The 14,547-nt window shown below is 39.6% G+C and overlaps 1 protein-coding gene across 12 annotated transcripts in view; it reads right to left on the reverse strand.

Annotated features, from left to right (window-relative positions):
- Nucleotides 1–6,165: 6,165 nt before the first annotated feature.
- The window catches only part of huwe1 (HECT, UBA and WWE domain containing E3 ubiquitin protein ligase 1), a 67,742-nt gene continuing 59,360 nt past the window's right edge, over nt 6,166–14,547 (reverse strand). For all 12 annotated transcript variants that reach the window (XM_061986665.2, XM_061986644.2, XM_061986667.2 and 9 more), the window contains 9 exons: nt 13,004–13,249; nt 12,276–12,393; nt 12,060–12,200; nt 11,696–11,983; nt 9,958–10,063; nt 7,285–7,402; nt 6,966–7,147; nt 6,691–6,881; nt 6,166–6,609 (listed from right to left, as the gene is read on the reverse strand). In XM_061986665.2, the coding sequence (XP_061842649.2) occupies nt 6,507–6,609; nt 6,691–6,881; nt 6,966–7,147; nt 7,285–7,402; nt 9,958–10,063; nt 11,696–11,983; nt 12,060–12,200; nt 12,276–12,393; nt 13,004–13,249 (1,493 nt within the window). In that variant the 3' untranslated portion in view covers nt 6,166–6,506. The remainder of the gene's footprint in view (nt 6,610–6,690; nt 6,882–6,965; nt 7,148–7,284; nt 7,403–9,957; nt 10,064–11,695; nt 11,984–12,059; nt 12,201–12,275; nt 12,394–13,003; nt 13,250–14,547) is intronic.

Genomic DNA, 14,547 nt, shown 5'->3' on the forward strand with positions numbered 1-14,547 from the left:
CCCGGCAGAGGACAGGGCACGAGAAAAGCAGGGGACAGCCAGACCCCAAGCCAGCGAGAGACCACACCCCCACACGGGCAGAAAGAGTAACATCTTTTAATGAAGTATCTGCTAAGAAGTACATTAAAGTAGTCAATAGAGAGGAAAGAGACTACAAATACCATCTGCTGAAGGGCATGAAAATACCACCCAGACCAATCTTAAAGTTTAATATCAAATCATCAAGCCTGTCAGAGCTAAAAGATTACCTACACAAGCAAAGAAACGCAAGTAGCCCTGGAACCAACCATTTTCGTTGTGTGGCGTGGAAAAAGTATTCAAAAATAAACAAACTACTACATGAAGTTATCTGTAACAACTGGAGAAGGGTCTCGATTCCTACAGACTGAAACATCAGAGAGATCCTCGTCATCTCTAAAGAAGAGAATACTAAAGATCCATCTTGCCTAAGACCCATCACCCTGAAGAATTCCAGTGGAAACCTTTGTATGGACATTCTTTCTCAAAGAACAATTGAGTATCTGACAAAGAATGACTATATTGACAAATCCGTGCAAAAAGGCTTCATGGAAAAGATATCAGGATGTGTTGAACACACTGAAGCTCTTACAAGCATCTCTACAAGATGTCGAGAAGAACTGCAAACCAATTGTGACCACATGGCTAGACTTGCAGAATGCATATGGAAGTGGGCCTCACAACCTTATACAGTTTGCCTTGGGATGGTACTACCGGTATATTACAAAAAACATCAGAACGACCATGTTTAATCATTAAGATGAAGTCTTCCATCGTGTGAAAAGAAAATAGTGGACAGCAGACATATTCAGTGCTGTATCGGTTTATACCACAGATGTCCCCTGTCTTGAATCATGGTTTTAGCAGTCTTGAATATGGGTTTAAGATCCATTAGATCAAGCCAAAGACCTTGGATATTGCATTACTAGCACAGACTTCCCAACATCAACCAGAGCATATGCTAATGATCTCACAGTCATAGCAAAAAGCCCAGAGGGTTATCAGCAACCGATCAACACTACTGACAAGTTGCTTAAGTGGTCAAGAACTATGAAGGCAACACCAACAAAATTCAAATCCCAGGCAATGAAAAAAGTTACTCCCAATGCACAGCAAAGGCATCAAGGTCACAAGACACAGTATAGCGTTTGACCCTAAACTGGAGATTAATGGACAAGAGATTGCATATATCCATAGTCAACCAATTAGATTCCTTGGAAATATGTTCAATACAGATTTGAACGATGACAGCATCAGACCGATGGTAAACGGGAAACTGGCCAGCCTACTGAGAACAACCGACTCAAGCAACCAGGATGGCATCATGAAAATGTGGATACAATCATCAGATAATACCAAAGATGACTTGGGAGTTCACCATTTATAAGAAAACCTAAAGAACACCTGCACAAAGTATTTGAGAAAATAAGGAGATGTACAACAAACACTGCACTCTATAGATCCAGAAGAAAGCAAGGTCTGAATAAAAGGGAGTTCCGCAGAGCCAAAGAGAAATGGCAGAGAAAGTCAAAGCTCCAAGTTTATTATGCAAAGAAAAGTTAAATGTGTTCAACCACATTTTCTCTGAAATCATCACAACCTGTAGTAACAACTCTCATCAGTCAAGAGATTAACAAATCCTCCAATTTTACTTCCAGTGGAATACCTTTCCACATCAAAGTGCAATGAGTTTGCAACTTTATTTCAAGCTAAAGTTCCGGGCATTAATAATGCAATAATTCCTGGAAAACAAATATCTACTCTGCAGCCAGCTAGTCAACGAGGTGACACATTCGACTCCTGTCACTGACAAAACAGTTGAAAAAATCATCCACAGTCTGACTCCATCAACATGCTGTCTTGATGAGTTTGCCTCTAGATTTCTAAAGTCTGTGCTGAGCAGTTTGTTACCACAATTCGCTCATTTAGTCACATCAGACTGGAACATTTCCAAAGGCCTTAAAAACTGCTGTCATTAAGCCCCTCTTGAAGAAGAGTAGTCTTGATGCCACAGTACTGAAGAACTATCGGCCCATATCAAATCTGCCATTTTTGGGCAAAGTCCTAGAAAAAGTTGTATACCAGCTTAGTGACTTTCCCCTGTTTAACAATGTGTTTGATACTTTCCAATCAGGCTTTAAGCCCCACCACAGCACTGAAACAGCTCTGATCGAGGTGACAAATGCCATCCATTTTCTTACCGCTTGTCTCTGTCGGGGTCGCGGGGGATATCCGTCTAAACACAGAGCCAGGAAAAGTCTCTACAGAACCTCAGCGCTGCCTTTGACACAGCTGACCATACTATCTTAATACAGAGGTTCGAAAACTGGGTAATAGATAATGGTGGAAGATAAGTATTTGGTCTATAACAAAAGTTCATCTCAATACATTGTTATATACCCTTTGTTGGCAATGACACAGGTCAAACGTTTTCTGTAAGTCTTTTCACACACTGTTGCTGGTATTATATCCCATTCCTCCATGCAGATATCCTCTAGAACAGTGATGTTTTGGGGCTGTCGGTGGGCAACACGGACGTTCAACTCCCTTCAAAGATTTTCTATGGGGTTGAGATCTGGAGACTGGCTAGGCCACTCCAGGACCTTGAAATGCTTCTTACGAAGCCACTCCTTGGTTGCCCCGGCAGTGTATTTGGGATTATTGTCATGCTGAAAGACCCAGCCACGTTTCATCTTCAATGCCATTGCTGATGGAGGGAGGTTTTCACTCAAAATCTCACGATACATGGCCCCATTCATTCTTTCCTTTACACGGTTCAGTCGTCCTGGTCCCTTTGCATAGAAACAGCCCCCATGCTTCACAGTAGGTATAGTTTTCTTTGGATGCAACTCAGCATTCCTTCTCCTCCAAACACGACAAGTTGAGTTTTTACCAAAAAGTTATATTTTGGTTCCATCTGACAATCTCCCAATACTCTTCTGGATCATCCAAATGCTCTCTAGCAAACTTCAGACGGGCCTGGACATGTACTGGCTTAAGCAGGGGGACACGTCTGGCACTGCAGGATTTGAGTCCCTGGCGGCGTAGTGTGTAACTGATGGTAGGCTTTGTTACTTTGGTCCCAGCTCTCTGCAGGTCATTCCCTAGTTTCCCCCGTTCTTGAGATCATTTCGACCCCATGGGGTGAGATCTTGCGTGGAGCCCCACATAGAAGGAGATTATCAGTGGTCTTGTATGTCTTCCATTTTCTAATAATTGCTCCCACAGTTGATTTCTTCCGACCAAGCTGCTTACCTATTGCAGATTCAGTCTTCCGGCCTGGTGCAGGTCTACAATTTTGTTTCTGGTGTCCTTCGACAGCTCTTTGGTCTTGACTTGTGATGGGTCCGGCAACACCGATGCATCGGCGCATGCAAAACCCTGTGTCGGTGCGCGTACCGCTTTTAGAAAGTCACGTGATCGATCATGAGCTGTTTCGGTCATGTGACCGATATGCGAACTGTGTCGCACTGACGCCTCCTCTGTGCCCCGAGAGCGGGTCTTTTCTACAGCCGGAGAAATAATAACTAAGAAGAGAAAATGTCTAAAATGTAATACGTTGGAAAAACTGTTTTTTTTATTAAAAATGTGTGTAAAAAAAAAAAAAAAAAAAAATTCCCAGTCCACAAGCATCCTCATTCACAACACGTTCTCTTAGATTTCCACGTTGTGATACATGTTCACATTATTTATTGACTGTATCTAAAACATGAAAATATATTTTTATTTAAATGAAGATATGAAATAATCCTAAATGAAATACAATGACTTGGTTTATATTATTGTATATACTAGGTCATAAAATCAGTGTCAGTTGATTCGGTCCATAGGTTGCCTGTAGGGATTTTTAATGTCCAGCAGATGTCAGTATTTAGTGACACAGTATCAATACAGTTTTGCAATGTGTCGAAACGCTTCATGACGCCTCATCAACCCATCACTAGTCTTGACCATAGTGGAGTTTGGAGTGTGACTGTTTGAGGTCGTGGACAGGTGTCTTTTATACAGATAACGAGGCCAAACAGGTGCCATTAATACAGGTAACAAGTGGAGGACAGAGGAGCCTCTTAAAGAAGTTACAGGTCTGCGAAAGACAGACATTTTGCTTGTTGACCAAACTTATTTTATAGAGGAATTTACCATTTCCTGGATTATTTTCCCCCATTCTGTCTCTCATAGTTGAAGTGTAGTGTACCTATAACAAAAATTACAGGCCTCTCATCTTTTTAAGTGGGAGAAACTTGCACAATTGGTGACTAAATAACTTTTTTGCCCCACTGTATATCGGCTATTTCTCCTTCCGGAATGAGCCTTTTTCTGGGGCGACATGCGATAGAAAATGGATGGATAGACTTTGCAGAAAGCCCCAAAAACAAAGTTGCAGAGGACAAAGTGTTGATGGGATAAACATGTTGTGGAAGAAAATACACTTAGCCAGAAGTTAGAAAATAGTTAATTGAGTTTCTGTGTATTCAAATGCACATCAATGTCCACACAGCAGCAGATCAGATCATGTAAACAAGTGTTCCACTCCACATCATTATGTGAATGCAAGGTGTGTGTGTGCCTCACATAAAGATGATCGTTTTAATCGCCGAGCTCAGGGTCTTTGTGTGGAGTTTGCATGTTCTCCCTGTGGGTTCCCTCCCACCTCCAAAGACATGCACCAGTGGATAGGTTGATTGGCAACACTAAATTGACCCTAGTGTGTGAATGTTGTCTCTGTGTTGGCGACCTGTCCAGGGTGTACCCCGCCTTCCACCCGTGTGCAGCTGTGATAGGCTCCCACGACCCCGAGAGGGACAAGCGGTAGAAAATGGATGAATGGAAGGTGGCAAGTGTATGTTATGGAGTCAAAAAATGTCTTCTTTTTCACTGGGCTATATGAAATATTCTGCCTGGCTGCACGGTAATTTCATTCACCATGCCTGAGCACACACCAAATCAGACATGGACGCTCCTTCCTCCGTGGTTTACTATACCAAAGCAGGTTGGTTGTGGGGGGAGAGAAAGGGGTGAAAGGAGGTTGTAGCGGGCCCTCAAGTGGAACAAATTCAAAAGATGGATACTCACAGGGGAGGTTTGAGCAGGTGACAGGTGGAAAGTGAGACCCTATGGAGCATCTACCAGGCACAGGAGGACACTAAGAGGTTTAGGAGGTGAATTACTCTTGAAGTCGCTCAAGGACTTTCCATTTATTCACCACTTAAAGGTCAGAGGATTTTGTTTCAACATGAACATTTCCTGAACACGTAATATAGATTATTTGGTCAAGATCTTGCATTGATTATGTTTTCCGTAATTGTTTAACCGCTTTTTGACCGTCTCGTCAGGATGTGTCATGTGCATCTACGAGCACTTCGGGTAAATCTCTACCATATATGGAGATCCACCGACGTCCCAATTGGGGAAAAACGTCACAAATTATGGAAAATTCCGACTGTCTCGTTAAAAGTATGAGGGAAGGCAATATTGTTTTATAAATATCTCGGCAATGCCTCCAAGGTTTGACTTCAAATTTGAGGGACTTATGCAGATCTCAAATACACAAAAACAGGTACCAATAAGTGAGAAAAGTGGGTTTTACATATAAAGTCAGTGTTAGTTATGCAACTCATTAGCAACACCTTCTCAGTCCATTTAGATTAAATGTTTGGTTTTTACTGGCAAGGAGACTGCAGTTCACTTGGATTACCCTTGTGAGGGTGGGACTTTTGACTGCGACATCACAGGCTGCCACTGCCACCTAATGAAAGGTCAAACTATATTTAAAATACTTTAGACATCTTCCAGGACCTTTGGAATTGGCCAACCTCCTCATTGATTTTGAGGGGTTGAAACACTGTTAAAGGAGACAATGGACGCAATTTTCTGCATTTATTTATGTAGTTATTCCACTCTGATTCAAAGGCTCAAGGCTGAGTCAGCAATTTAATAGCCAAAAATACTCTAGAATTTATGGTTAATGTCCTTTTTTATCTCCTTCAGGTTTTTGCTTCATGTGTACCATCCTTCCATAAAAATGCCACAAAATGTTTTTGAAAAGTGCATTTTTGTGAATGTCTCAAGTAGTTCATACAGCCCCCCCACCCCCATAAAAATTATCAAGGCTTGAGATCAAAAACTTGCAACAAGAAACCACCAACATTTTTCCCCAAAAGGTTTTATAACCATCCTGTTCAAACAACATTCTTTTTTTCTTTTTACACAGGCAGAGAACAAAAAAGATTAAACAATAAACTCCCAAACCTTTTGTACAGAGAAAAATCAAACTAGATGAAGCAAATGTCTCTTATATTAGTCCAATTGGTTCAATTGGAAAGTGTCTGTGTCACCTTTTATGGTTTGATCGGTTCTGTGTGGACTAGAAACCAGTAAGTCTAGGCCAAAGTAATCCAGTCATGTCTATGGAAGGTGTGTATGTAACTGTTTGAAGAATAGTCAGATCTAATGCACGTTTTCATGTGTTTGTGTTTCTTAAAGAGTCATTAAGCCAGACCGAATCCTTCCGAGCACTCCTGGATGGCCAACAGCAGCATGTGTCTCAACTTCTCGTAGCTCTCGTAGGCAGGGAGGTCCAGCTGGTTAAAACTAAGAACAAACACGGCATTTCAATGTCACTCTTACAAATTGTAATGTGTGTCGTAATAGTCCTATAACGTGTTTGTTTACCAGGTGTGAGCAGAGGGCAGGCGATCAGTGGAGCGATCGTCACGGTGGATTTGGAACTTCTGAATGCCGTTCATGCCCTCTAGAGCAGCAAAACCCTGGAGGGGCACTTTCGACGTGCCGGTGACAAACTGTAAGAACTTAGCTCGATCCGCCTGGTCGAAGGAACGCAAGGCCCTCCAGAACCACTGAATCTTGGGTTGAAAAGTTTAAAGGTTACATTAAATTATAATATTGACACTCTGGTCCTAATAGAAGTCTGAATTAATTACAAGTACCTGGATGGAGCTAGACTGGTACTTGTGGTACTCTGTGTTAGCCTTGAGGTCATCAATATCAATTGTGGGCAGGCCAGAAATGAGCAGCTCCAGCTCCTGCTCAGTGAAGATGGAGATCAGTCTCTTGGGGATGATCTCGTAGAAGCCCTCAAGGAAAGCAGCAAGCTGTTTGCGGATTGCACCTGCAAAACATCAAGTTTTTCCTCTTACTAAAATCCATCTATTTTCAAGCTTGTGTTACACTCCTTAAACCTGACCGTCAAAGTCTAAAACCGTACATTCTTACAAGTACTTTTAGAAGCTACAACACTAATCTTACCGGTCATCTTCATCTGGCAGACCAGGTGCACATATTCTTTTTTGTTTTCTTCTGTGACCAGAATGTTTGCACCATTTGGCTTGAGGTCTCTCACTTCACATACACCAAATTCCTGAACCTAAAAATACAAACAACAGCAAGACTTGAAGAACCATTTGCCATACAGCATTTAATCTCAATCTGTGGTACTTGGGCTCCATCTAGTGGTATGCCAAAGACTCGATTAAAGTCCACTGTTTTATTTTCATATATTCAAACAAGTGTTACTGTTCAAACTATGTGTCATATTACAGTGGCCCAAAATATTATATGTATGAGTTAAGTAAAACCTCTGCCTTGTTTTTAATGAATATTGAGACCTATTATGCTACTGCATTTTAATATTTGTCATTATGGTGGTTTTTGGAGCCAAGTGTTTTCTGAGGTGGTACTTGGTAGACAAAAGTTTAAGAACCACTGCCTTACAGTATTGAGTATGTGGAAGATGTGGGGAAAATGACTGTTTGATGCATTACAATTGGGAAGTGGATGATTCTGAATCAATGGATGTCCAAATTTTGATTGTGTATGTTTGAGCTAGTTTATTTCGAACATGCAAGCATACAACATGATACATCACAATTTTCAGTTTCTCTTTTCAACATGTTCAAAAAGGAATAGGAAGAAGCTGAGCTTATTTAATCCTACCCCTTTTCTTTTACATAACAGCTGCTAAAACTTTTGTTCACTTCCTGTTCTCAATTTATTTACAATATACTCCATAAGTAATCACAATAAAAATAAATAAATAAATAATAATTGGTGAAGTAAGTCATATTACATATGATGAGATGAGTAAGATTATTTTTGAGAATGAAAGAATGGATGAGTTAAATAAATTCAGAATGTTTATCATGGTTCTTCTTCTTTGTACTTTGTAAACACTTTAAGTTTGAAAAGTTTCTTGAAGTGGATCATATTAGTATATTGTTTGATTGCTTTGCTTAATCCAGTCCATAATTTAATTCCACATACTGATATACTGAAGGTCTTAAGTGTTGTACGTGCATACAAATGTTTTAAATTAAATTTTTCCCTAAGATTATATTTCTCCTCTTTTTTTTATAAGAATTGTTGTATATTCTTGGGTAGCAGATTATAGTTTGCTTTGTGTATAATTTTAGCTGTTTGCAAATTCACTATGTCATGGAATTTCAGTATTTTTGATTCAATTAAGGATTTGTATGTTCTCTATAGCCAACATTATGTATTATTCTAACTGATCTTTTTTGTAACACCGTTAATGAATTAAGTGTACTTTTGTAGTTATTTCCCCATATTTCTACACAGTAACTCAGATATTGTAACACTAGCGAGCAGTAGAGAATATGAAGTGATTTTTGGTCCAGAACATGTTTTGCTTTATTCATTATTGATGTGTTTCTCGCTACTTTATGTTGTATATTTTTTACATGAGATTTCCAGTTCAATTTATCATCAATCGTTATACCTAGAAATTTGGTTTCCTTTACTCTTTCAATTTCTATTCCGTCTATTTGTATTTGTGTTTGACTTTCTCTTCTACTGTTACCAAATAGCACTATTTGTATTTGTGTTTGACTTTCTCTTCTACTGTTACCAAATAGCACTATTTGTATTTGTGTTTGACTTTCTCTTCTACTGTTACCAAATTGCATTATTTTAGTTTTACTGAGATTCAATGATAGTCTGTTTTTGTCACACCATCTTTTTAATTTGTTAATTTCTTGTTATTATTTGTATTATCTTTTGTGTGTTCTCTCCTGAACAAAACGCTATTGTATCATCCGCAAATAATACGGTACTAACTTTAAATCTTTTGTAACTTTACAAATGTCATTTATATAGAGATTGAATAATTGGTCCTAGTATTGATCCCTGAGGTACACCACAGGATATATTTAGCGTTGTAGATGTGTGTTCGCCTAGCTTCACGTATAGTTTCATGTTAAAGTAATAGACAGTTCTAAAATGGAGATCTAGTGCAGACACACACAGAAAAATTAGCTATGCTAACCGAGGCACTAAGCTAGTTGGAATGTGAAGTAGTGAAACAAGAAGATATGTTTTGTACATTTCAAAAGAAGTCTAACTGGAACCACGTTCCAGCAGAGAGTACCAGCTAAGAAGAGGAAATTAGCATGTAGATAAATAAGTCAGGAGAAGAATATCCATAGTGCAATAACACTGTCAGCCATAGATATGAATGAGTAGATAGTGATAGGCGACAACTCTTTGAGCTGCACGTTTACGGCAACCGAAGGCAGATTGTCTGGTCAATTTTAGAAGGCACCAAAATTTGAAAAACCAAGGATACCTGCTCGCCACATAGGCACATCATTTAGCAGGAAAATAGAGTGCTCATTTATCCAGTCTTCCATATACGTATATCTATGCTGTGCGCACTCACATCCGAAAACCAGAAATTACTCAATACTCCATATGTCTGCATCCAAAGGAGGAGCTTTTTATACATAATTTAATATATTACATTCCTAGTAAGTATATAAAGAATGAAGAGAATGTTAAAGCCATCAGATATAAACTGACTGCTGCAGCACTCATGTTATGAGTACACTATGAGGCACAATCTTCAGCATGAGAATCAATTTTCCACTTGAAGCTAATTGCACCAATTAGAGACCCGACACCAACCTCTGTGCTGAATGTAAGCTCATAGCCCAAGGTGGACACGTCGTTCTCCAACAAGTACACCAAACCCTGGAAGAAGGGGTAGTCCTCACTCTCCATGTCAGTGTATCTAGCAATAAGAACATACATAGTAGTTAGAAATGTATTGTGTAACCACAGCTATGTACAAAACCCAAAACCAGTGAAGTTGGCACATTGTTTAAATCGTAAATTAAAAAATAATTCAATGATTTGCAAATCCTTTTCAATTTATATTCAATTGAATACACTGCAAAGACAAGATATTTAATGTTCGAACTGAGAAACATATTTTTTTTTGCAAATAATCTCTAACTTAGAATTCAATGGCAGCAACACATTGCAAAAAAGTTGGGCATATTTACCACTGTGTTACATGGCATTTACTTTTAACAACATTCAGTAAACGCTTGGCAACTGAGGAGACCAATCTTTGAAGCTTTTAAGGTGGAATTCTTTCCCATTGTTGTTTTATGTGCAGCTTAAGTTGTTCAACAGTCCGGGGTCTCCGTTGTCGTATTTTACGCTTCATAATGTGCCACACATTTTCTCTGGGAGACAGGTCTGGACTACAGGCGGGCCAGTGTAGTAACCACACTCTTTTACTACGTAGCCACGCTGTTGTAAGACGTGCAGAATGTGGCTTGGCATTGTCTTGCTGAAATAAGCAGTTGCTTGGATGGCAACATGTTGCTCCAAAACCTGTATGTACCTTTCAGCATTAATGGTGCCTTCACAGATGTGTAAGTTACCCATGCCTTGGGCACTAATACACCCCCATACCATCTCAGATGCTGGCTTTTGAACTTTGCACCCATAACAGTCCGCATGGTTCTTTTCCTCTTTGTTCCGGAGGACACGACGTCCACAGTTTCCAAAAACAATTTGAAATGTGGACTCGTCAGACCAGAGAACACTTTTCCACTTTGCATCAGTCCATCTTAGATGAGCTTGTCGGCGAAGTCGGCTGCGTTTCTGGGTGCTGTTGATGAATGGCTTTCGCTTTGCATAGTAGATTTTTAACTTGTACTTACAGATGTAGCAACAAACTGTAGTTACTGACAGTGGTTTTCTGAAGTGTTCCTGACCCCATGTGGTGATATCCTTTACACACTAATGTCGGTTTTTGATGGAGTACCGGCTGAGGGATCGAAGGTCACGGGCCTTGCAGTTTACGTGCAGGGATTTCTCCAGATTCTCTGAACCTTTTGATGATATTATGGACCGTAGATAGTGACATCCATAAATTCCTTGCAATAGCTTTTTTGAGAAATGTTGTTCTTAAACTGTTCGACAATTTGCTCACACATTTCTTCACAAAGTGGTGACCCTTGCTCCATCCTTGTTTGTGAATGACTGAGCATTTAATGAAAGTTGCTTTTATACCCAATCATGGCACCGAACTCTTCCCAATTAGCCTGTTCATCTGTGGGATGTTCCAAATAAGTGTTTGATGACCATTTCTCAACTTTCTCAGTCTTTTTGCCACTTGTGCCATCTTTTTTGAAACATGTTGCAGGCATCAAATTCCAAATGAGCTAATATTTGCAAAAAATCAGTTTACCAGTTTGAACTTTAAGTATCTGTCTTTGGAGTGTATTCAATTGAATATAGGTTGAATATAAATTGTAAATCATTGTATTCTGTTTTTATTTACGATTTACACAATGTGCCAACTTCACTGGTTTTGGGTTTTGTACATCTGTTGTCATTCAACCAGTACCTGACACTCTTGCCCAGGATGTGCTTGTAAAAGCTGCGAGTGAAGTAGCACTCCAATAACCGGTTATCGTAAACCGCTTTGGCCACCACACGACCCACAAATTTGAAGTAACTGAGGTGGTTTGGGTTGCAGTGGGACGAGGGATTGATGGTGTAGGTAACGCGATCTCCAGGTGATGTGCGGAACAGGGCGTACATGGGATTGAACATCTCACGGGAGATGATCATGTACCACTCCCTCAGCAGGCCACCAGCATCTTGGCCCTCTTCTCCTTCAAAAACAATGTACCTGCAAAAGAAAGGGAGCAGGGTCACACCGTATTCGAGTGATTCACATAGGCAGATGTTGTCCGGTAGAAGCTTACAGCCTGTTCTTCATGTCCTCTGGGCTCTTGCGGTGCAGTTCCCTGTAAGAGTCCTCAAACACATGATCCCTTCTCACATGCACAGCCATGTCCTCCTTCCTCAGACCTTCATCCAGGCGCTCCAGCTCCTGACGGAAATACCTGTAAAAAGACCAGGTCAGTAACTGACTAAGCCAAAAACCGCAGTTTGAAATTGGTAAAAGTCATTGCTCTTACTTCCTCTTCACATCAAAGTCCAGGATGCGTATGTAGTCAACCAACACTGCAAAAGGCCCATCAGCCAAATGAGTTGTGGACTGACGTAGGATTTGGTTGAGTACTGTGCGGTGAGTTTCTACAAGAGGAGGGATAAAAAATACATTATACCGTTAACACAACCTAAGCAGCTTTTTAACTATGGTATTTTTCGGACTATAAGTCGCAGTTCTTTTCATAGCTTGGCCGGCCGGGGGTGCGACTTATACTCAGGAGCGACTTATGTGTGAAATTATTAACACATTACCGTAAAATATCAAATAATATTATTTAGCTCATTCACGTAAGAGACTAGACGTATAAGATTTCATGGGATTTAGCGATTAGGAGTGACAGATTGTTTGGTAAACGTATAGCATGTTCTATATGTTATAGTTATTTGAATGACTCTTACCATAATATGTTACGTTAACATACCAGGCACGTTCTCAGTTGGTTATTTATGCGTCATTTATCATACACTTATTCAGCTTGTTGTTCACTATTCTTTATGTATTTTAAATTTCCTTTTAAATATCTATTCTTGGTGTTGGGTTTTATTAAATAAATTTCCCCAAAAAATGCGACTTATACTCCAGTGCGACTTATATGTTTTTTTCCTTCTTTTATGCATTTTCGGCCGGTGCGACTTATACTCCGGAGCGACTTATACTCCGAAAAATGCGGTAATTATCTTAGATCAGGCTCACCAGCAAATCGGAGGAACTTCTGGGTGTCTGGTGGTAAGTTTGAAGAGATGTGCATGGAGGACGGTTCACGAGAGAAGAATGGGTCTAGAGATGAAGGTGTTGCTGGTGTAAGAGGTGCTGGAGACAGGGGTGGAGGCTCATCTTTGATGTGAGACAGCTGGCTTTCCCGTGTGTCCCGAACAGGGGGTTTGCTCTCCCGTTCAGTGGCGTGCACAAGGAAGAAAGCCTCCACAGCTGGCTGGAGAACTGAGGGATAGAGTTTCAAAATATGAATCAAAAGGGTTACAACACGCGTTCCCTGAAAATATTTTCCGTGACTTTCCCAGGACATTTTAAGCACACTATTACTTCCTCATGTCACCCTTTCCTTGAAAATGATCCTTAGCTCTAATGATAATTTAGCAATGTTAAATTTATATTTATTTATACCAACAGTGGAAAAGAAAAATGACAGCAGTTCAAATGAACATATTAGAGATGTCTGATATTCGCGTTCTTACAGACATACAATACTGCCCAACACTTCATTTTCAATACCGATTTTAAATTATATCAAGCAATACGGCTATATGCAGCAGTTCTTCCCTCAAACAAATGGTAGGTGACGTGGTGTAAAATGAACACATTGGTCCTTACAGTAACACCTAATTTTATAGTATGTCACTGAATATATTTCACAAGTTAACACTATTGGTGCAAAATGAGCAATAGAGAAAGTGCTAAATATATTCTTAACATTTTGTCTCAACGTAAGTCAATAAAAAAAATTACGACAAATAGTCAATTAAAATAACGTGTTCTACTCTCAACAATCAAGACAGGTTAGTCTTTGAAATAATTCCCAAATAGGATTATAAATAATATGTGGATAACTATACAATTTGTAAAACTACATTTCTATAGGCACAAACATTTGTATAAGAACAAAATAATATGCAAAAGATGACACAATGTACTAATAATAGTTATTGAAATTATTAGTTGAGATTTTTTTTCCTTTCACACAGGAAGTTAACTCAATTTAAACATACAATAAGTTATGGTGTGAATAATTTATCAGTACTAAGTGATAGGATTAAACACATCAAACAAATATTCACCGCATGAAAAATAGCCTATGAAATATGTGACATCTCATTGTGCACAGACAACTCAGTTAAATGCCACGCCCACTATAACTTTCTGCCTGTGACTACATAGGAAACGATCCCGTGGCCACAGGAGAAAACAACCTCACATTCGTCGACCAACATAATACTTTTCAACTTACATAACCGCACTTTTCAACTTACAATCGTTAGTTTTGAGCTAAGTCTTTAACAGTTTGACAAGTTGCTATATCTTGAGATGAAGTCAATTGGAAGCATTGGGTTGCAGAATTGCTTTAAGCGGAAATGCGAAAGTCATTGGTAGTCACGTGGGGTGCTGCGCCAACTAGAAGCGAAGAAACGTTGTGCCTTAATGTTGCCTACAGGATACTGAGATAACAAAACAGCACATAACTTTTAACCTGTAGCATACACTTAGAAGACAGGGAGAGTATA

The sequence above is a fragment of the Nerophis lumbriciformis genome, linkage group LG01 (assembly GCF_033978685.3).
Source record: "Nerophis lumbriciformis linkage group LG01, RoL_Nlum_v2.1, whole genome shotgun sequence".
NCBI lineage: Eukaryota > Metazoa > Chordata > Actinopteri > Syngnathiformes > Syngnathidae > Nerophis > Nerophis lumbriciformis.